At 42.8% G+C, this 24,312-nt stretch overlaps 1 protein-coding gene across 12 annotated transcripts in view; it reads right to left on the bottom strand.

The window, feature by feature from the left end:
- Window positions 1–24,312, bottom strand: part of MAGI2 (membrane associated guanylate kinase, WW and PDZ domain containing 2) — a 1,410,398-nt gene that overhangs the window by 129,452 nt on the left and 1,256,634 nt on the right. For 9 of the 12 annotated variants that reach the window (XM_084787254.1, XM_084787258.1, XM_084787264.1 and 6 more), the window contains 3 exons: window positions 24,256–24,297; window positions 17,511–17,602; window positions 4,068–4,260 (listed from right to left, as the gene is read on the bottom strand). In XM_084787254.1, the coding sequence (XP_084643380.1) occupies window positions 4,068–4,260; window positions 17,511–17,602; window positions 24,256–24,297 (327 nt within the window). The remainder of the gene's footprint in view (window positions 1–4,067; window positions 4,261–17,510; window positions 17,603–24,255; window positions 24,298–24,312) is intronic. The other 3 variants (XM_084787259.1, XM_084787260.1, XM_084787263.1) reach the window with 1 other exon arrangement.

Genomic DNA, 24,312 nt, shown 5'->3' with positions numbered 1-24,312 from the left:
ATCCAAGCTTTCCCAGGGTTGCTGTGGTCTCTGCCCCCTTGGAATTTGGTAGCACTGTTGACTCTTAGGGGCTAACGTCACATACTTCCTAGTCAGCTGGCTCTCCATCTGAACAGGACCGCTTTCTTTCCAAAAACTCTTTGTGGTGTAGCACACGAACAAGGTGGATGTAGAAAAGTAAAGTGAAAGGCCGTAATGTGACTTTACACCACGCACATTAAAAAAAAAAAATCATTTCTAAGGCTACCCAAGACCTTTCGGCTCACACACATATGGCCAGTCAAAATCCACTCATGTAGCGTTCTCCTGAAGTTAAATACTTAAGTTTTAGGCGAGATTCTGTTCTGTCCCCACCAGTGATGCTGGAAATCACTGTGGTACTTCACCTGGAGAGACCCTTCCTTTTTGGGGACAGGAATGGCCACCGATGGTGCCTGTAGGTGAGAGGCTTTGGGACATTTACTATTGGTGGGGTTTGCTTTGCTTCTCATTGGTGCATTGCTGGACTAAGCCTTTAATGCTAATTGTTACATTTAAATGCTGACCTGATAGGGCATGATTTTTAATTCCTCTTGACATTTTTGGAGCTGGATCGTGGCTACCTACTGCCAGTCTCACCATGTTTCTGACAACTCCCCGAAGCCTCTTGCTAATACCAAATTTATTCCTGCACTCATTAGGAAGGAAAGCCAGATAGCCAACAGGACATTTCCAATCAGAGCCTTCCTTTGTCTTCTAGACTCTTATCGTAGGTAGCAGGACTTGAGGATTCTGTAAACCAGATGGACTGTGCCCGATTCCAGGCTGTAATGGTTGTATCTTGCCTTGAAGAATAGCTTCATGGGGCCATGGGGCGTGTGACTGACTAGAGCCATGCACCATATGTATAGACACATTGTAGTACTCATTAGGGCAGGGGGCAGCCCTGGGTGTGGCCCTGTCCGTGTTTTGTGTAGGTACAGCTACTTTATACACAGCAAAGTAGACAGATAGCTTACTGCACGGGCGTCAGGCTCACAAAGGGAAAGAAATGTACTTAGAAGTACAAAATGTAGACTAAAGCTAGGGTTGTGCCCACTAGTGTGTTTTGCTGTACTGTCAATGGGCTTCCCTTCCTTAACATTGGGTCAAGAATTATATTCTCCTTGGGTATTGCAGAAGGATGCAGACAGCCTGGAGACTGTAACACGTTGTGATTAAGCCATGAAACTTTCTTTCATATCCATTCTGGATTCACAAGTTAGGGAACTCCTCAGGGACATCTCACTCTCAAGGAAACAGTGTGCATCCAAAACAGTGTGCCATTAGGTTGAACATCTCAAAGTTGAGCTACCAAACATATATAAATATTTACACGTTCAGCAAAGTAATTAAAGCCACTCTCCCAATATCCTCAGGCAGCGGGGAGGAACCCAGCCCAATAACGGAGCTGGTGGCACGGGTAAGACAGCCTTCGAAACTAGTTCAAGGTACCCGATTTGTGCTTGTGATTCCCTAGCAAAGGAAACTGCAGGTCTACCGCATTGTTTGCTCTTTAATGCAGCCATTTCTCACTTTGGATGACCTAGTTGAAAAATTTTGCCTTTCTACTTTTAGTGCATACATGTTTCTTGGGATTTAATACTTGGAGCAGGCTTTTGTGTTATTCTAATCTTTGACCTGTATGCTGCGGCATCTGTGCTCTGATGCATCAGTTTGGGAAGCAGTACCTGCTTTTCCCACACAAAGCAGTGTATCTGCACAAGCCACAGCCAGGATAAAGCGGCAGGGTGCCATCGGCATGGCTGGCTTGTCCCCAGCGCTTTGTGCTTTGAACTGCGCCGCTGTGAGATAGTGCACCAACAATTTCTCTTCTACGTCTGTGTTTCTGCTAAGCTGCCCTGTCAGCTGAGGTCCAACCCATCCTAAGCCAGGCTTGTCCCTCCCACTGCCTTGCTTACCAGAGCAGAATAATAGCATCACTACTTAAAGAGACACCTTCCCATGTCCCGTCCTTCTGGAATTGTCTTTTAATCACTTTGAAGAAATGACTGCTATGAAGAAGTTTGTTTTTCCAGGCCTTGCAGATTTCTTCTACCCTGTTTTTGGGCAGTTGTTTTACTCTCAAAGTACCCCGTCTGGAATTTAATCATTCTCAGTACAGATAAAGCTTTCAAGGAGTCTGGCCAAATGAACACAGAATCTCGCCTAGTGTAAGTAATCTGGAGTGGAATTTATCAAAAATTAAATGCACTCCAACTGCACTCCGAAGCCTAGCGGAGTGAACTTTGTAAGAACTGCAGCAAAGAATGCCTTTACAGAAGCCACATGACCTACAAATTGCCAGAGCACCTCTGTGCAGCATTTTGCCTATACTCCAACAGCCTGGCTTGATTAGAACAAAATTTAATTTGCAATAATCAGCTTGTGGCAAGGCGAGCATGAAATTATGTTGGTGAACTGGATTTGCACTTTGTAGTGTGTTTCCTTATAAATCAGTTATCTTTTTAAATTTATCTTCAGGTTACAGTACATAAGCACATCAATTTTTTTATTTTTTATTTTTTTATTTTTTTGGTTATTGCTGTTAAAAATCACGCTGTAGGGAGACAGGCAGTTAAATGTTAACCAAGCAAATGCTGTCTCCATCCTGGCCAGTTGCTCAAGGAGAAGGCATAATTTAAGGTGTTTTATTTCTTCAGGTCAGTAGTTTGCCGTGGATTTTGGAAGACAAATGGCACCTCGTAGCAAAACCCTATCCAGTGCAACAAGACATATAGCAGTCTCTGCTTGGGGGCCTGATGACTCTTCTGATTTGCCCTTGGAAATGACTGCCCTTGCTCAAGCTCTAGTTTCTAGAGGACTCAAAAGGAGAAGATATTTCACCCAAGTAAAAAAGCTTATGCTTTTTAGTCATCTACAGCCTGTGATTAGCAGGTGGCCTTTTAAAAAACAGTCCAAAGTTATATGTGAACACATATGGAAGAGTTAGGTATGGCATACATCAGTGATCTGTCTTCAAGTGAAATTTGGAGCCGCTAATAGCATAAAAACAGATTGGCACCAGAGTGGGCCCGCCCTGGGCGTTGTCACTGACTCGCTGTGGGCTGTTAGCTAATCTATTATTCCTTGGGCCTCAGGTTCCTTTTCTGTAACACAAAGAGCTCATGTGGCTAAGGTCACTCCTAAATTTAGAGTTGAGACTGTGGGAGGGTGTTCAAGTGGCAGGTAGACTCAGTTGCCACGCGGTGTCAATGCGGAGGTCTTCTGGGGCAGAGGGGGAGAGGGCAACTTGGCTGGAGTTTCTGCGATTTACAAGACAAAGCATACTTAAGTCTTAGGGGGGAAAGTCTGTAATGCCAACGTTATTCAGTGTTCAGGTTATAAACCCAGTATGGCGATTGCAGTAGACATCCCCGCTGGCAAAAGAACTCTCCATTGGGACTTGATAGTGAGAAGAAGCAAATGAGATAATATTATAAATATATGGGCTGACTTTTAAGTATATGTCTTTGGTGGATTCTTTCGGAAGCCAAGGAAATTGCTGTAAAGGGAATAATTACTTCTAATTCATCTGTTTCATAAGCTTAGAGCTATATGAGTGATATTTTCTCAGAGTGAGATCTGCATGCCCCATATAGGGTGGTTGATGCATTCCTACCTTTTATCTGGCTTTACAATGAAAGCTAATTTTCCATCCTACTTTCCTTATTGTACTATAACAGCGCTGCAGTTTTTTGTTTGTAAACACAATGAGAAACATTTTCAAAAAGGCATACTTTCTGTTATTATAATGTTTTCCTCATAATAAGCACATACCAAAGAGCACAGAGCACAGTCCTCGGTTTTGCTAGAAAATGTTAATGACTACATTTAAATTGTAGGACTCAATGGCTGGATTAGTGGGGTTGAAAAGCTGCATTTTGAAATGCAGTTACTTGTAGCACATCTAGCTTGTTTCTTTCCCTGTATAGCACAAAAACCAGTTTTAAGTTAGTTTCTAGTTCTTCACTTACCCTCGCCAAAGCATCACACTGCCCCCCCTCGCGCCCCCCCTCCCAACTCCTGCTGCCCATCCCAGTTCGTACCTCCACATAGCACCTTTCGTCTCACAGTGAGGTTAACCTGCCCATTGCGGGCTGCATGGTGCATGAGGTCGATGACGTAGCGGTGAGTCTTGCCAGCCACTGGGATCCCATCCACGTAGACAAGCTCATCTCCTGGGTGTAGACGGCCGTCTCTGTCGGCTGAGCCCATGGCAATGACGGCTCCAATCAAGATCTAGAGAAGTGAGAAAAGACCATTCGCATACCTGTACAGGGGCATGCGCTTGAAAGGAAGCTGAGGAGAGGCTGGAAGGGTGCTTTTCCGGGTACTGTTCCCATCGGCTACCACTTACAGAAAAAGAAGTCTGTTGGACTTACTGCTGCCTTCTCTAAAGTGTCCCATAGGGGGCACTTGCTTCTTGGCTCATTATGTTATTAGCCTTAAGGGGAATTATAACTCAAAGTAACGCTGGCCGGTTACCACACATGGCCTCCATATTGAAATAGTGTGGTGACCGAGTCCTGGCTCTGGACTTGAATCGGGCTTCTTAAGATTTGCAAACCTCACTTTCTTCACCTACAAAATGGGATAACAGGACCCAGTTAATAGGGCTCCTGGGAGAAGCCAATGAGAAAACTTCGTTGAAGAATTTAACTTTTCCATGGCTCATATTGCATGCACACAAATGTCAGGAAAAAAGCCACTTGTTGTTGCTCAGCATTAAATTCTGACTGGGGTCACATTTCCCCCCTTGCTTATATGCTTTGAGACACTGGAGGAGTAAAGAAAAAGAAAAAAAATTTTTTTTTCTGGCGTACTCAAGTATTCTCAGCTGACCAGTTTCTAAGTTCTTGCTCCATTTATTGAGAATTTCCTTAGAACACTGTCCTCTGCACAAAGAACATTGCCAGCTCTGTGCCTTCTCACATACTTCTATGGTAGATACAGTACCACTGTGCTAGGAAGACAGGCAGTGTGCATTCTGGGTATTATTATAAATACCCCACACTAGGACCACAATGGAAAACAGTGTATATAATGCTTCCTGCAACCCAACAGGACTACTGGATTTAGTGGCTGTAAGCAAGGCCTTCTTTCTTTTCTATCTCAGAGGAAAGCGAATGGCATTTAGTTGTTTTTTGTTTTTTTGTTTTTTTTTGGTTTGCTGTTTAAGCTACAATATTTTTTTCTCCAAGTCATGCACAACAGGTTTCTCTTTTCTTTTGTCAGTGGCTGCGCTGCATGGCTCCTGAAGGCACTGGTTGCTGTCAGCCTGACAGCATTACAGAGGCCTCACTCCAGGTTTTAAATCCTTATAAAGCGATTTGTTGCTCAAAAATTGATTTCTTTCAGGCATAGTAATTTCTTTCAGGTCTCAGATCTGTGAATTCCAGCTAGCTTGTAGACTAGCCCCAGCCTGACCTGCGTGTCTCCAGGCTTGGTACCAGAATGGATGCTCTTGAGCGTCTCCCTGTTTCTCGTGTCTGTCAACATGGCGACTGGATCCGAATGCATAGGGCTCCTATGCTGTACAGTCAGTGTTACAGTTTGAAGGATTTTAAAGCCTTGCACATTGCATAGAGTGGCGGCCACTTTCTACAACATTGCTGTGGTCTTCTATTCCTGGAGGGCAGTGGGGCGAGGAGTACCATGATGACTAAACCAATTTTCTGATGAGCGCTCACCATTGCTATCATGGGGACAGCTTTGTGCCTCCTGCCTCCGATTATCTGCAGTCTGTTCTTTCCCTTTGTCCTGTTGTATGTACCTGCTGTGGTCTAGAGTTGGGTACACTTCTGATAATCTCCCTGCTGTGCATACCTGCTGTGGTCTAGAGTTGGGTACACTTCTGATAATCTCTCTTTCCCTTACTGTTGTGCCAACCTGAATTTTTGAATTTTTTTTCTAAAGACATTGTAGTCTATTCTCAGCCCAATATGGAGTCCTTCAAAGGTTTCTAAGTGCTTTGTGCAAAAGCCAGTTAAAATAAGTATTTGTTTCTCCACTGCCCCATGAAAAGCTGCATTTAGGTAGGGTTCGCCCAAGGGAAATGCTTCAACCTTTAAATTTTTGTATACAGGAAATAGGAAAGTTTATAACTAGTTATAAAGAAAGCAGTTTATGAACCTTTTGGCTGGATAATCGCCAACTTTAAGGCAAAATTCTGCTTGTAGCCGATGAAAGTTTACAGCTCTGAGAGCCCACAGTTACAACCAGGCCTTATACCAAATAAGAAATGTACATTATATACTGGGAAATTCCAGGCCCTCTCTTGCTGTGGGTAAAATGCAAGGATATACACATATTCTCGAATCTGCATTCTGTGTTGCTTGTTTTATGTCACTCATTAAAAGAGGATCCCTGTAACATACTGCTTTCCTGTCATATTTTTGTGATATGTGATAATCTCTTTACTTATTCGTTTCAACAAATATTCACCAAGTAGTACAGGGATATTATATAAATGCCAGGAATCCACAGTGGAAACATTAATAACCGCTGTCTTATGGAGCCACCATTCTTGTGGTGCATAAAAGATGTAAAAAGTACACAACCTAAATAGTATGTTAGAAGGGATGTACACTGTGGAAAACAGCAGGTATGTGTGGGCGTCAGCCATGGGCCAAGGCAGTGTTAGGGTTGCTTAGAGTAGTCACCACTGAAAGGTTGACATTTTGAAGTGTCAAATGACAATGTAGTGCACTGAACACATCTTTCTCCTCATTTTTTGTTAATTCTTTGAGAACTTCATACCATGTGTTTCGACTGTACTCATCTTCCCCGTACAATGCTTCCCAGATCACCTCCTGCACCCTACCCACCAAACTTTGCACTCTTTCTAAATCCATCAAGTGCCCTTGGATGTGCACCTTTAGCTGGAGCCTGGCCAACCCACCAGGGATTACACCCTTAAAGAAAATGGACACTCCCTTTTCCAGCGGCAATCAGTTGACAATAGGTCCCAAGCTATGGGTGGTGCTTGGCTTCCCTTTGTCTCCCTTTGTCCTTGCTGAGACTTGGTCTGGCTTGAGCTTGCACAGCCCTTGAGCTGTCATAATCACTGTGAACACATACGGGTAACTTCCTTGCTGTATCTGGGAAAATACTGTTTCTATCTACTTCCTCTGGTTTTTCCAATCTTTCCACCACCTTTTTATAATGTTCCTAAGCCTTGGATTATTATATAGATGTCCCATTTAGAGCTAAGTGTTTCACAGTCTCATCTTCTCTATACCTTGTTTCAGGTCTCTGTGTAGATTTTCATCTGTTACAAAAAGCAGCTTTTCTGATGGTAATTGGGAGCTGTACTAAACCACTGTATGTCTATTTAGTGAAGTAACATCTGTAGGCTCTCCCCTAAGGCTAAGCACAGGCTTTTGGTGGCTCTAATCCTGGTACCAGATATGTGCCAACTGTGGAGCTGGCCTCACATACAATCAGAAGGTGGTTGGTTACTTCTGTGACTTCTGTGCCGTTATTGCAGCAGTGGCATGTCTTACTAGACTGGCTGTTGTAGCTCATATGGTTCACAGCTGGGTAAGACTGGTTATTACTTTTCTCTTTTGGTAGTACATGTAGACCTTCTAGAACTATGAAAGCTAGCCAGTAGTGATGAGGCATCTAGGTAAGTACCAGCTTGACTCCTGTCTGAACACATTTAAACATTTTTTTGTTTTGTTTTGTTTTTGAAGCTGCCATCTTTCAAATCTTCCTTTGTTTGCTTTTTCAAATCTTCAAAAAAAAATTTATTTATTCACTTTACATCCCAGGTGTAGCTCCCTCCCTTCTCTCCTTTCAGTCTCACCTTTTCTCCTTCTTTTCCCCCCTCCCCTATTGCTGAGAAGAGGAGAGCGCCCCTACCCACCCACCCTACCTAGTTCATCAAATTGCATCAGGACTGAGTTCATCCTTTTCCCCTGTAGACTGGCAAAGCTGTCCTGTCAGTGGGAAGCGATCGAAAAGCAGGCAGCAGAGTCCATTTCAGAGACAGCCCCCTCTCCCCTTACTAGTGGACCCACATGAAGCCTGCGCTGCCCATCAGCTACCTCTATGTAGAGGACCTAAGTCCAGTCCATGTATGGTCCTTGGTTGGTGCTTCAGACTCCACAGGCCCCTCTGGGCCCTGGTTAGTTGGCTCTGTTGGTCTTCTTGTGGAGCTCCTGTCACCTCTAGGTCTTTTTATCCTTTCCCCGCACTTTTCCATTGGACTCCCTATGCTTTGCTCTATGTCTGGCTTTGAGTCTCAGCATCTGTTTCTAACTGCTGCAACTAGACAAGACTCATAATGGAGGGAAGAGAACACCAACACACCCACAAAAGCTTTGATCAAAACCTTACGTTGCCTACAAGACGTGCAGGGATAAAGATAGAACAGAGCAGAGACTGAGGGAATGTCCAAACAATGCCTGGCCCAACCCAAGACCCACCCCATGGAAGAGAGCCAATTCCTGACACTATTAATGATACTCTGCTATGCTTGCAGACAGGAGCCTATCAAATCTTGTTCTTTCAAATCTTAAATACTTATTTTTATGTAGACTATTCAATTAACACTTTAAGTTCAACATGTCATTATTTATTATATAGTGTTATATAATTTTCTATATAATAATTATGTAGTTATACTAGATTAAATACACTGTACTTTGTTTTTAAATAGGTTGCTGTTAGCTATTGACTATATGCACTGGGTGATCATTATGCCCTGGCCTGATCAGGCCTGGCATGCTGGATAGGCATTAGGGGTACTCATCCATCAGCTAGTGTGTTTATTCCATCCATCAGGACTTCTGTCTTTGCTGACAGAGACTGACCATGTTGTCATTGCTTCCAACTTTCTTGCTATCCTTGATTCTCAGCCCTTGGCAGTTTAATACATTTCTGCATTATATTTTATTGGTGATACAGAGATAGCTCTGTGTGTCTCTCTATTTGGAAGAAAACCTACTTTTAAAAGGCTTCAGATATAATTTGTATACTCAATACCTTCTATTATTTCCCATTTGCTATGCTAACTGTAGTAACCGGATAATCTATGACTCCCTCTTACACTGTAACTCACGTTGGCTCTCCAATGTATTTGTTACAAACTCATGAGAGCATGTCTCAGGATACCCTGACCCTTTCAGATAGTTGTTCTCAAGCTTTAGGGTACATAGGCATCACTAAACACTTCTAGATCACTCACCCTTAGGATTCTATAATTGAGGTATGAGGTTGCTTTGTTTTGGGGTAAGCTCTCACTATGCAGGCCTAAATAGTGTGGCATTCTCTGTGTGGATCAAGCTGGCTCCAAACTCATAGAAATATACCTGCTTCTTCCTTCTGAGTGGTGGGATTAAGAGCGTGCATCACAACACCCAGCCTGAGTATGAGATTTTGCATGCTTAGTAAAACTCTTGCGAGCTGATGGAAGATTCGTGCTCTTATGAGATAGCCTGAGCATTTCTATTTGGTTCAATGGCCTCACGTCAATCCCTGGCCCACCGCACTGGCTCTAGCTATACAGAAAGTAGTAGTTGCTCTAGGTTTCTGTATCAGGTCACCTCTTCCTTCTGGGCTTGATGACCATTGGGTATGCTGCCCAGGAAGTCAGGCCAGCCAATGCAGCCCTGCCCCAGTCATTATCCCTCCGGCCTCAACTGACTCTTTTGCCTCAGACACGCTCTTCAGTTTTCTCTTCTCTATACTCTTAAAGGAACATTCTAACCCAGCTCTATTGTTCTTACCTGGAAGGAAAAACTTAGTGGGAAAACATGGAAAACAGTGTCCTCCTAAAAGGCTCATGTCCTGGGTCTTTTCAATTATGTCCTCTGTCTAATACCAAGTGCTCAGGCCTAAGGTCATATGCATTTGAGCCACACTAAATGGACTCAGCAGACTATATTTATGCGTGTGTTTATGTAACAATAATACTTGATGAAAAAGAGGCCATAAACTTGAGAGGGAGTGGGGTGTGTGTGCCATGAGAGGAGTTGGAGGAGGGAGGGAGAGGGGAAAATGATGCAAATATAGTGCTCACATATAAAATTCCAAATAAACAAATGAGCCAGCCCCAAAGAAATAAACCAACTTCACAACTCTACTTTATCTCAAGCTTTGAGGGCCCAGAACAAAACCGTGTGTGATGTGAAATACCAATTTACATTCAAGTACCAGGAAGCCAGGGGAAAAAGATAATGCTAAAAAGAAAACAAGACCAAACAAAAAAAAAACCAAATCACAAGCCACCTCTGCAGGCCTTTCAATTCTTTTGATCCCTTCTGCACAAGGCCTGCCCAAAGTCACTACAAGCCCCAGCAGATCTGTTCAGCAACAAAGTTGCCACCGTGGCGACACTTCAGGTCCTTGCCTTTCAAAACAACTGCAGGAGTTTGCATCAGACTTGAGGGCCGATGGATAGGTCTGTCCTGTGTCTTCTTTTATTTTGGAACGTTTTTCTCTACACAGGCTTTTTTTCCACTGTGATATTTTCCAGATCTTTCCATTTTGATGCCTTTTCTATTGCTTTTGAGCTCACAGCAGGAAATCTCATTTTTGTTCCTCTTTGGCAATTTTTCATTTCTTTCTATTTCTATTGTTACTTAGCTGTGAAAAGTATCTCCCTCTCCTCCCTCCCCCCCTTTTTTTTTCCAGAAAAAAGAAATGCGTGGACACTTTGCTTGAACAGGAGCCCCGCTGATCATTGTCTGTGGACGCCTAGTTGTCATGTGCAATGTGAATCCCAGGGTGTCAATGCCATTTCAATTATATGGAGGTAGAAACCTGTTTGATGTGACCCATGAGACCTGCAGTTGATGAACACATCACCTTACCTGCCTCAACCTCTCCAGCGCACTCGCAATTACATGAGGCAGTGGGTTTGTATGTTATCTCTGAGCTTAGCTTGTGGAGAAGCAGGAAAGAGGCTGATGGGAGAATTTTCTTAGAGTGGACTCCCTGGTACCGACACAGTCATTCTCTGAGGTGCAACGCTATGGTTTGGGAGGCTCAGTTTTTAGCCTTGCATGGGACGGGGCGGGTGGTGGTGGTGGTGGTGGTGTTGGGGGGGGGGGGAGATAGGCTTCTGCTTCACTGCTAAAGTGCTAAAATGGGAGACTGCAGCAGGGATGTACCTTAAATCATTTAAATGAAGGAGTAAGTTTCAATAAGAACAATAAAGCTAACCGGAAGTCCGTGTAATCTGAGGCTTATCATAGATACTTGATGCCTACCTGCTATGCTAAAGGGGAGGAAGGATTTAGAAATGCAAGGACGGAGTTCAGAGGGGGCTGGAAATCTGGGAACCTGTGTACAAAATGGGCGGAGGGATGTCCTGAGCCCAAGTGGGGACCATGCACCTCCGCACTGGCTCTTGCTTCAGTGCACTGTGTGTACCAGTCTGTGAGCCAGTTTTATTGCTTTTGTGTTGGATTATGCCTAGAACAGAGGTTCTCAACCTTCCTAATGGCTGTGACTCTTTAATCCATTTCATCTTGTGGTGGTGACCCCCAACTATAACATTACTTTAGTGCTACTTCATAACTGTAATTTTGCTGTTGTTAGGAATTGTAATATGAATATCCAATATGCAGGATATCTGACATTTGACATCCAAAAAGGTCATGACCCCATAGGTTGGGACTCACAGGTTGTAAACTGCTGGTCTAGCTCCCTTCTCGAGTTGGCCAAGTCTACCCATATCCCCATGACTTGGGCAAGGTCATCTCCCTCTGGAGAAAGGGGTAGATGAGAGTGATATTTACTAACTGAGGCATTGGTATGTCTCCCAAACACTAGTCATGAGCCTAGAGGCTCAGCAGATACCAAAATCCATATCATGAGACCAATCGGAACACTGTTGCTTTGCCTTGTATTCATTTTACAGTTTAATACATGTGTATTGATACATGGGAGAAAGCATCTAAGGCTCTGTCAACTTAAAATGGCAATATTGTTAGTGTTTAGGGAATGTGTGAACCATAATCTGGCTCAGGTTGGAGACTTCTTTGATATAAAATATTCAACTTCCTAATTTCTTTCAGTCCAACTGTCTTGGATGATAGTAACAAAGATGGTTGAGTAAATGAGTAGTAGAGGCATCAAGCGGGGATGGGGGTGGGGGTGGGGTTGCTCATGCTTGGTCCTAACTGGCTCCAGCCAGTTGCCATAATGGAAATGTCACTAGATCTGTTTTTTTCAAGGGAAAATGGAAATCACACTTTAAAAAAATGAATTAGTGCTCAACAGTGTAAAAATATTGAGGGAGAGAAAGCATGCCCCAGGTTGCTGGAACTGCATCTCTGCCTTGAGGACAAGGCCATCACCATTTTCAATATGAACTGGAGACGGGCACTCAGTCTGAAACACTCAGTTTTGCTTTGAGGCTAAGTACTTTCTTCAGTTCCGCTTAATACACGTATGTCGTACCAGGTTCTGTGTCAGCTTGGAAGACAAAATCCCAATCAAATCACAGTCCCTGTCTTCAGTGAGCTTGGGCAGCTTTGCATAGTGCATACCATAGCCAACAAGCATGGTATAACATAGACACAGCATGATGATTGCTAATTGAAGTTTCCCCAATACCCTGCTGTGAGCACTTGCAACATAGTCAGCAGTGATAGTCTTTGGCTGTCTCTATGGTGACTGTAAGAGTAAGCTCACAGTTTGGTAGGCTGAACAAAAACATATCAGTCGGTGTGTTCTGGAACAGAGCACATGTGTTGTGTGAAAAGAGCTCTTGAGGTTGATATGTCAGCCTGCGTATGGTGGGTTCTATCTGGGTTTGCTGTTATGTTCCCCGCAGGATCTCAGTGCCCACTATTGCAGAGAAAGCTATGAATTAACTTTTACTGGTATTTTATTATGAGTATGGTTTCTCTTATTTGGTATCTTTTAACCCCATGGTTTTAGTCTAAATAATTTTACCTTGGTCTAAGGAGAGACCTGATCACAGCCCTGGTTCATGAGAAGTAACTTTCAAAATGGAATATCTTTATTGTCCTTGCTGAGCTCCTTAGACCACATCTGACATGGTTTATACTGCAGAGATGACTCAGAATCAGCCAGCCATGCCAATGATCTTAGGAAGCTGGTAACTACAGGGTTGGACCTTTGAGACATGTGATATCAGTCTGGCTTTGGCAGAAGAGGGCATTAGAGACAGAATTTGACCATGGAGCTGATGATACAATTACTTGTGCCCATGTATGAAACCTAAATAGAAACACTAGTCACCCAAGTTTGGCTGAATATCCCTAATTGGCAAAATGGTGATAGTATGGGAGACTTCATATTTGAATTTTTTTTCTCCCTGACTTGGTTGTAGGCATCTCTTCTTTTGGATGGTTCTCATTCGTATTCATTTAGTATACCAAAACTATAATCACAACGTGTTTTTTAGTTCTTGGTTGTTTTATAGAATTACCCCAACTGAGGAAGGCTGTGGGTACACAGGGACGTTCTCCAGTGGCTTCAGACTGGCACAGTTGGCCTACTTTCTTGTTTGTAGTTCTTAAGAAAAAAACTGTTGAATGTTTTGAGAGCAAAACATCCCAAGACAAGGAGGGCTGGCTAGGAGAGCCTGAGCTGTTTCCTGTGGGGCGCTACTGGAGAGGCTGAAGTCTGGTGTGTCCGGATAGCCAACTGAGCTTAGTCTAGTACAACAGACTCCCTTTCTCAGCAGTGTTCTCTCTTCTCCTGGTCTGGGGACCCCTAGATCCTCTAAGGAGCATCATATAACTCTTAGAGAAGATTACAGGCCCAACCTTTTTCCTGATAGAACCTGTTCAGGCAGTACCTTGGAATTCCAGGAAGTACCCCACGCTATGCTAAGGAAATGCTAACCTTCAGCAAATGACCTTTAATTGTACCTAGAAGTCCTTCCCCCTCCCATAGGAACATAAAGTACCATTTCTCTTCTTGTGATGGAACCCCTGGCTATTGCATATAAATGAGTTGCTGCACCACTGCATGCAGATTAAGTAACCTGGCCCCCCCTAGCTCCAGTGATTCAGACACATTCACCTGCAAAACCTTCTGTACTACCCAAGGTTTATAAATAAAGGGTGGCAGGCTTGCTCTCTCATGCTCATGCCATTCCTCCACTGTGATCATGTGAGACTCCAATTATTCTGAAGAAAAACTGAGGCTGGACACCCAGGGCTGAACAGCCAGTCAAGGGAGTCAGGGCAGCAATGGTGGAGCTGCGTCGGCAGCCGCTCTAACTGCTCCATTGTATCAAGAGAGGTGCTGCCTGCCAGCTGGTTTCACACATCCACTTGCTTCCTCTGCTGAGCACAGCACAGCACAGCAGCTTAACAAAGGGTTGTAACACTTTTGGTGTCATTACGGGCTTTGTGGAGCTCTGAGTCTCCACTGCTGTCTGATACCAGTAATTTCATTCTAAAAGAGCTAAACTGTAACACTTGGTGGGTGGAAAATCATTTCCACCTCCCCCCCCAGTGAGACTGGGAGCCTCGCCTAGCCCACAGGCCTCACCCTAAAGCACTCTAGCCATTCTTGAGAGAGAAACATCTGTTTTCTCCTGGAAGCAAGCAGTGCCTGGACTGGCCCACTGGCCATGGAACACAGGCTACCCTCCCGATGCTGAGTGACAGTTCCCTTTACTCCTATAAACAGAATGTCCTTTAGCATGGACAGTCCTGTTATTTCAGAGTATAAAACCCACTGTGGGGTGGTTTGAAGGTTCCACAGCTGTGAGGTACAGGCAGCAGAGGCTTCATCTGTTTTGGAAAAACTTTCCTGAGCTAGAGGAGACTAGCACACAGTGAATATTCAGCTTTTATTGCCTTGCTAGCTAAGTAGGCAGCCTACTTATTATTATGCTCTCTGTGTGTGTGCACAGTATTTCCCTGGACTCAGACAAAACTAAATTTGTATACTGTGAAGCTTACGTGTTAGGGCCCTCCATATCTACAGCTGGGTCTAAAGTGGAGACAGTTTGTGGATAGTCTTCTGTTTGCTTTGTAGTTTAGCAAACTCACTTAGTTGACAGAAGGGGTCTTGGGCAGACTTGGCCAGATGATGACTTCAAGATCAGTTTTGGGCCACTCTGGTTAATAGCGCAACTTTCGTTTTTGGAATAAGAAATAAAAGGAGAAGTTGAAATCCTTGCTTCGACTGAACAGAAGTCCTATGGATCAAGGCAAGCCATGTGAACACATGAGCGTGTCTGAGCAGTTCTGAAGGAAGCCAAGCCAAACACCCTTTAGAAGCCTGGGGCTTGGAGGTCTAATCAGGGTAGTCAGCGTTGACATAGATGGAACAGGATAACTTCGTCATTTGCATATGAAATGAGCTGTTGAGGGGATGCGGCTGGAGGGCTGGCCAGGTGTCTCTGGGTCTCAGAACCAGAAGTCAAGGGGGTCAAGGAATGCAGCTGTGAATTGTGAATACACCATTCTTTTTTTTTTTTTAATTATTTATTTTATTTGTATTGGTGTTTTGCTTGCATGTATGTGTGTCTGTGAGAGGGTGTAAGATCCTTTGGAACTGGAGTTACAGACAGTTGTGAACTGCCATGTGGGTGCTGAGAATTGAACTCAGGACCTCTGGAAGAGCAGATAGTGCTCTTAACTGCTGAGCCAGCTCTCCAGCCCCTGTGAATGCACCATTCTTAACTAAGTCTCCCGTGACTCCGTCCCTCCAGTAAGTCTGAAATTCCTTAGGACTTGAATTATCTTGGAATGCTTTCCCATTCTGAAACACTAAGGGAAGAGAAACAGATCTTTGGTTTAAGAGAATGAGTCTTCCTGGTTCCCTTGGCAGCTGGGGGCTTAGAGGCATGCTGGGTGATTGTTGCCTATTTTGTTCCTGGGAATTAGAAAACCTTTTTCCTGGAGTTTCCTGCAGTAAGAGACCTCATAGGTTACCTAGTGGAGCTCCTCTTGTGGGGCAGAGGAAGTGTCTCCAGGATTCTTGTCCGACTCAATGACTCTGCCTGAATGTCCCCAGGGTGAAAGAGCGCACTCTAAACAGAGGCCGTCTACCTGGGGAGTTTTCACTGTCATCGGTTCCTTTCTTTTGTTTCTTTTTGATGTTTTTGTTTTGTTTTGTTTTTGTTTTTGTTTTTTTACTTTTGGAAAGTTCTGCTGATGAGCTTTATATTTCTTTTGGGAAACAATCTACTAATATGATAGCGGACAAGGTTGGTGATTGCAGACATTTATTTACAAGTTGTTATGACCCAGGCACTAAGAGCTTTGGCTTATGTCATCCTTACTCTTTAAAGCCGGTCTATGGGATGGCGACTCTGCCTACACTGTGCTGCAAATGAGCAAACAGGGTTACTGCTGAGCCTCTTATCCGAACTCAGATGGCATATACAGGTCCTTTGTTTCCTTGAGCCCATTTAAGATACATCTCTACAATGAGTGTTTCTGGGAGGATATATATTTTTTATTCAGATTACATCTCAATTGTTATCCCCCCAATGTGTATCTTCCCATTACCCCTCCCTTCCTCTTTTGCCCTATTCCCCTCCCCTAGACCTTTAACAGAAGTGGACCTCCTCTCCCCCCACCATATAGTTACAGCCTATCAGGTCTCATCCAGATAACCTGCTTCCCCATCCTCTGTGTGCTGTTGGGCCTCCCCACCGAGGGGAAGTGATCAAATTGGGGCACCAGAGTTCATGTCAGAGGCAGTCCTTGCTCTCCCCACAACCGTGGAGAATGAGCTGTCCATTGGCTAGATCTGAATGGGCGGGAGGGGGGCCACGTTTACTGCATGCATTGTCCTTGGTTGGTGAGGCAGTTTGTGCAGCCTCCCCCCGCCCCCCCCACCACGGGTCCAGATTCGCCAGCCTCGATGGTCTTCTTGTGGGGCTCCTGGACCCTCTGGGTCCTCCTAAACTGGGAGGATATTTTAATATGAGCTCACAAATTTAGTCTCACTGTGTTTTCTGTATATCAATGAATATTGCTAGTTTATGCTTTCATTCTGAATATGTATATCCATATGGATATATGTATATATAAAATATAAAGATTCTCAGTATTCTCTCAACCGTTGCCGACTTCACGAACATATTCTTGTAGTAATGCCTTAATTCAATCTGGCTTAGAATTTGTAGCAGAGAACTTGAGTTTACTTCTATCTACTTTGTGTTTTCTACCCCTTATTGCTTTGTTGTTGTTGTTGTTGAAACATATAATTCTGTAGTTTCCAGCCACCTCTTCCATCTTATTTTATGACTGCCTCTTAGAGAATCCCATGTTCCAAAGCTATTAAATAATTGAACTACTCAAGAAGAATCTGTCCATTCTTAGAGACAGTAGCATCCCTCCCAGTGTGATTAATGGCTACATAGTGGTCATGACTGCGTTTTGTGGGATAGTATTAAGGGAAATAGAAAAGAGAAGACAAACGGCAATCTTCATTGTGTTTTAAGCATTTCCTTCTCAGTACCACACTGAAAATGCTTTCCCTGGAATTTACACCCCAAAACAGTCATGTGTGGAAAGAAAGTGGATTCAACTTACAGGCTGTCCAGGTTCATCTCCCCCAAGGATTCTGAAGCCAAATCCAGACTCCATCCTTCGAAGGTGAACATCCAGTTCCTTATAATCTGGACCTGGCAGAAGGGAAAAATCCCATTGAGTAATGACTACTGCCTCTTCCCCACCTCCCGAGAAACAGAACACACCGATGATAAATTAATTTTGTGGATGTGATTAATGAGAGTGCTGTTAGTCAATGAAAAGCACGGAGGATAGGAAAAAAAAACCATGGTGGCCAAGAAGTCCACACTGTAGATGTACATGGTCCCCAGAGTGGTAGTGAGCAGCTGAGGGCGCTGCCGTGGCAGAGTCCATGAGTTTCTGAGTGAAGAAAAGTTGGTAGATTTTAATTTTGCAGAGAGCTTTTGGATCGCCTTTAAGAAGCCTGCCTGCCTGTGACTTTGAGGATGTTTTCTCTGATTACCTCAGAAATGAGTGAGAGAGCAGATGGCAAAACCTGCAAGTGTCTATTTAAGTACTACCTGGTAAGCTAGTACCGTCTGTTTGCAAGTTGGTCACTGCAGTGTGTGTGTGTGTGCATGTGTGTGCTCGTGTGTACACACGCACAGTCTAATTTATGTCTAATAGAAGTTTTACCTTTTAAAATGGAAAAAACTAGAAAATATGCTTTAAACTTTTCTCCATTGGGGGTTTAAGTAACTTATTTTTGGCATGCTCCTTTAGTCTTTCCATAAGGTACAGACAGAAATCTATCTAGGCCAAAGAAGAATTTTCCCCCGTTAGATATTATAGAATGTGGAAGTCATTGTGGACTATTGATTTCACTAGCATCTTGAAAGCAAATTAGAGGAGGAGTCCCGATCTGAAGCCAGATCAAAAGAACAGAAACGGCCCTTTAAGAAAGCTGAGAAACTCCCCAGAATGGCATTTATTTCATTTCTAGAATAAACTAAGACAATGAAAAATATTTTGACCCTTCAAGGAGAATGTCGCATGTGCTCTTTCATGCTTTCTTTGGGGGAAGCATGCCCATCACGATGGGATTGTGGGGTTTTGTGCCCCTCTTAGCATCCCAGGATGGTCATCAGTCTCGGGGGAGATTTATTAAGCTATCTTTGCCTTAAGAAATACTTAGCACTTTCTGGGCTTTAGTGGCTTAAAGACAGTATTAGAGGCAGGCATTACATAAAATTCCCCTTAAACAGGACAGTTTTAGAAATTAAGTGTTAGATTTTGGGGGAGAATCTCCATAGGATAACCCTCCCCCCAATTAAAAAAGACTATGCCAATGGAATATAGAATATTATTAGATAGGGTCTCACTGAGTGAGCCCCTGCCTCTCCCTTGGCTCCTCATTAGAGGGCTGTGAAACACAGCACACCAAATACAACCATACGTGCCTAGGCTTTGTACCCAACCACCTGAGCCGTTTTCCATGACAAAGGAAAGGCAAGCCATCCCCTCTTGACTCATGGGCAAATGATAATTGTCTGGTACTCTCTTGAGAGATCTGATCCGCCTTACACACATATAAGCAAGGTTCAACTGATGCGACAACACTGTCAAAGAAGAGTAACCAACTAGGCTTCCACATCCCTTATAAACTATAAGATCATTTGTTGAGAGAGGAAAACTCGGAAGGGTTCAATTATTAGTTAGAATTAGGCGGGAAAGAGATGATGAAAAAGTTGCTGAACACATTGGACGACAACAGTGGTGTTTATCTCAGTAAGCCTTGTGGCGTCTGGAGGCAGGTAAGGCAATCCTATAAAACCACAGCAGCAGTTTTTCCAAGGCATAGAGAAGTGCAAGGCAGAGATGACAGCTAACACTCCAGACCAGTCCTACGGCCACAGGCCGCAGAGAATGTAGCTGTCCATATTAGCCACTCTTCTGGGTCACTTTAAATCTAGAGCACTCTCAATCTTAGGAACAGAGGAAATACAAAGCTAAGCTAACATACCTTTGTATTTAAAGAGACAGAACTTGTACCTAGCCCTCCTTGCTCTTGAGTGACTGGTGTGTCCCCATAAGTGGAGGATTGCTCCTTTAGTGACTTTGGCACCTGTGCACACTGCCAGAGGAACTCCCAACGGGTTTTTACTATATGCTACAACTTATTCATTAAGAGATTTCCTCTGTAAAAAAAATACCAAAATTATGGCCATACCAGCAATGAAGTTTTGAGATGTGTCAAGGTACAAGGAGTTTGGTTTATGTTAGAGTTTTGTTGTAAGATATAAAAGCTTTTCTTAGTGAATGACTCCTTTTTTTTTTTAAGTAGAAAAATATTCTTGATTTTAATTTAGCTAATTTATTTAATACTGAAAAACAGAGATGTGAGCAAGGTAGTCATCTTCCTTTTAATTTCTGATACGCCTTTTCCTTACAAGTATAAGCCTTCGACTTTAACAAAAAGTTAATTTGTGTATGCACACATGCATGTGTTTACAACTACTGCCTGTAGGGGGCCAGGCATGGCACTGTATCCTCCAGAGCTGGGGTTAAGAGACTGTGTAAGCCACTGGTTGCAGGTGATGTAAACAAACTCAGGTCCCCTGGAGCTCCAGCCCCCTGAGCTATGACTACTGCTCTCATCTGCTGGGCTGTCAACTGCTTCACTCACACCCTTCTGTTGTAGGTAGACATGAAGAACGCGGTGACACCCAAGTGTGAGAGAGAGACAGAGAGGGCCGTCAGAGAAGGGGGCCAGTGCATGTGACTTCCTAATTTCTTTGTTGGTTTTGAACATAGAGGCTGCAGGACCTAGGAACTTCAGAGACACAATTAGCTGGCGAACAGTTTAAATGATAGACTGTCTCGAGTTTTGTTTTTGTTTTTTTGTTTTTAATAAATGCTTTTAGAAAGATAATTTTCTTTTGTTTTGTTTTCCTCCTCAGAGTCTTGCTTTACAAAATAACTAAGATTATGTGCACAAAGATGGGACGCATTGTCCCTGTCCTCCTTGTCTTGTTAGCCTTTGGAAAGAGCTGATGTTTTTAGCACCTCTCCTCCGCTGCTCTTCTGACCTGATGATGGCTCCAGTACTGTATCATGTTTTCTCTTTTCCCTTATTAACCTAAGTGAGGAAACCCCACGGAAGACACTTCCTCCTATACCACTACAGCTAATTCTCTGGTCTAGAAGAAACCATGAATTGGAAGCTTATTAGATGAAGGGGCCTGGCAGATCCCTAATCCATCCTGAGTCACTTAGGATGCCACCCAGCCACGCCCCCATGGCATCCTCCTCTCTTCTGCTTCCTTGCTTGCTTTTGTTATGGGCTTGCTGTTATTTGGGAAGGACTGTCAGGGCACTCTTCAGATGTTGCCCGAGGAGACAGTGGGGGTAGAGAAACGGACTGAAAGGAGATGGAAGATCTCCTAGGCATCAGTGTTCAATGATCAGCCATGGCCAGTGCTGTGTCTCCCTTAGAAGCTGAGTCCCAGTGTGTACAGGCATTAAGAAACAAAGCATTTCATGATATTTGTCTCTAATGGGATTCCGTATGACCTCTGAGGCAAGCTAGTGAGACTGAAGGCACAAGCCCTCATTTATCTTGGGCTCACGCCAATATTATAAAAGCTCACACTCAAGCCACAGTGCACAAAGCCAGGTGTTGTGGTGCAAATATTTAATCCTAGCACCTGGGAAGCCAACACAGGTGGGTCAATGTGAGTTCATGTCACAACTCAAGAGATTATACAGTGAAGCTCTTATCTCAAAAAAGCAATAAATAGTATTAAGACAACTTCCCTCATAATAAAGGACAGTGGAATTTTAAAACCTGATGTGGACACTCCACATGTTATAAGAACGTTATGCCTTTGAAAAGCATGTCTTCTTTCTTTCTTTTTTTCTTTTTCTTTTTCTTTTCTTTTTCTTTCTTTCTTTTTTTTTTTTTGAGACAGGGTTTCTCTGTGTAGTCTTGGCTGTCTTAGACTCGCTTTGTAGACCACTCTGGCCTCGAACTCATAGCGATCCGCCTGCCTCTGCCTCCTGAGTGCTGGGATTTAAAGGTGTGGTCCACCACCGCCTGGTGAAAAGCACCGCTTTGAGAATAGCATGTTTAGTGGGCTTATTTGGCACATGGGATCCTGTTGTAAACATTTCTACTGAATTTGGGTAGCTGAATCCTTTTTATGTGTTACTTGAGATAAAAGCACTATGACTTATTACCACATTATCACAAAGAGCCCTTACTTATTCATTTTTTTCCTATTGAAAAGAGTGGTGCCATGTTTTGTTTTTTTCTTGTGAAGAGATCTAGGGAAGGCTGAGCACAGGATGGGAATTGAAGGTTGTTGTTAAATATATCCATGGGTTTTGGATTTTCAGGCACTCTAGATATTGAACGTGTTAAAGAAGAATTGATTGCTTTTGATCACTGCAACCAAACATTACCAGACAAGCAGCTGATATGTTTGGCTGATTCACCCCTTCCCCCTTTATTCCTTTGTTAAGATACCCAGCATGCTGCGGCCATTATAGAAGCCATCTCCTCTCTGCCTCTCCTCCATACCCTGCAAACGAGGTGGATTTCTCCACCCTAAATATTGCCTTCCCTCCTACCATATCTGCTCATCTCTCCCAGAAACCCAGTCTTTGCTGAGTCTTCTTCATCCATGACGTCATTCTTGCCAGGCAGACTGCTTTCTATTCTCTGATTACTAAAGTCCTCTTTTTCACTCTTTCTTTTGCTTTCTCTCCTTCCTTCTTCTTTTTATTATTATTATTATTATTTTTGATAAGGGTCTCACTGTGTAGCCCTGACTGTCCCAGAACTCACTCTGTATACCAAGTTGGCCCCAAACTCACAGAGATTCCCCAGGCATCTGCCTCCCAAGTGCTGGGGTCAAAGCCATGTGCCACCATCCCCAGTTTGATTACTGAATTTTGTTTTTTGTTTTTGTTTGCTTGTTTTTTTTTTTTTTTTTTTTTGGGGGGCAGGGTTTCACTTTTTAGTCTCAGCTGTCCCAGCCTTGCTTTGTAGACCATGTTGGCCTCAAACTCACAGCAATTGATCCATGTATCTGCATCTGCCTCCAAAGTGTTGGGATTAAAGGTGTGTGCCACCACACCCGGCTGATTACTGAATTCTTTAAGGCCTTTATTACACTTTAATAACACACTCAACAGATTTTTTTTCTTTTGATTAAAAGATCATTTTAACCCTGTAGGAAATTTTATTAGAGAGCTATTTGTTGGATATAGTCACAGTTTTCTAAATTTTGATAATTTACGTGTACATTTAACAAAATATTTGGATTGGTTCTTTCTTGAACATTTGAAACCACACATTAGAATAAGCTATTTAAACTATAACTTTTATCTTTTATGTTTTAGATGTAACATATGACTTTGTAGAGATATCAAGATAACCTAAGTATTGGGCAACCTTTCTCCTCTTCTTTGATTTCTAAATAAAACAGTTAGACATTGAGATTTTTCAAGAAGTATATTTTCTTAGGCTATATTAGATCCTGATTTCATTTTTAAACATAATTACTAGGCCTCATTTTTCTCCCTGAGTATAAGATATTTTTAGACATTAAAAGGATTTTATAGTCAGTATTTCAGTCAGACATAAAAATAGCCACACTTTGAGATTTCAGACCAAGCTAAACAATTACTTTAGACATTATTTGAATGGATGCTAAGTAGTATCTTCCGCATTTTGTACATACTCAGAAAATCACATGGAACTTAGGGAATGAGTGACTTCCAGTGCACATAGTCTCCAAGGGGTGCTAGAGCACTCTGAGGTGGGTAATGAGCTGTCATCATGGCAACACACCAGGGATCTGTGGGGAGCCCACGGACCTGAAACAGAGTTGTTACTAAGAAACACTCCTTTCTGCAATGTCCCAGTGTCTCATTAGTCACTTGAGGGGCAAGGAAGTTTAACTTCGCTTTTTCCTCCTTAGTGTCTACAACACTACGTTATAGATGATGATGTGTTTTTGCAAGAGATTAAAAAAAAAAAAGTCAAGTAAAATTATTAAGCTATTTCTTATGTTTTTAAACTAGAAGCTATAATATTGTACCCTTACTTAAAATAGTATCAAAATATAACATTTCATAATTGGAATTAAAAATACCAAGTTGATATAGGTATTTAATTAAGCTAAAATAACTTCAATCTATATTAAAAAATTATTTAATAAGATTTTTTGGGGGACTATATAACTTTCCTCTCCTGAGATACTCCACCTTCTTACTTCCATTTATCTGATTTAGCAAGATTCAATTTAAAAAAATATAAATTATAGAAGTTACTTAATACTGTGCCAGGCAGCTATTTAACAAAATTAACAGATAATATCAATTTTAATGATATGTTCTAACTTAATTATCCAGATACCATCTTACTGTAAAACAATGAACATGGTTTATTTTTTGTACTAAGTCTTTGACATCCAGTGTGGATAAGTCGGCTACGTTTTTATTCTAGAACCTAGTGGTTGCTCTACTGGGCAGCACAGATCTGTGTAATCTGATGGCTTTCTTTGACAGCTGGTTCTAAGTGTAGTGTTCTGGTAACTTCTTTATGAAGGCCATTCATTAATCCTTGTCTTTTGTTTGCAAGCATCGAGACCCACCGGGATGAGGCTGTCTGTCTGTCTTGAACACATGTGAATGCAGGCGAGTTAATTATCACAGTGAATGTTACATAGTGAAAAGTGGATACCACTCAGGAGAATGACTGGTTGCACAAGGTGGAAGGAGACATGGGTTCACAGATCTGTGAATTCCGAATACTTGCCAGAGGAATCCATTCGAAAACTGGTCCTGGGTGGCACTTGTTCTGGATGGGAAAATG

This window comes from Acomys minous, assembly GCF_964271855.1.
Source record: "Acomys minous genome assembly, chromosome: 6".
Taxonomy (NCBI): domain Eukaryota; kingdom Metazoa; phylum Chordata; class Mammalia; order Rodentia; family Muridae; genus Acomys; species Acomys minous.
The sequence above is the reverse complement of the archived record's forward strand: the minus strand, read 5'-3'. Positions and strand labels throughout refer to the sequence as shown.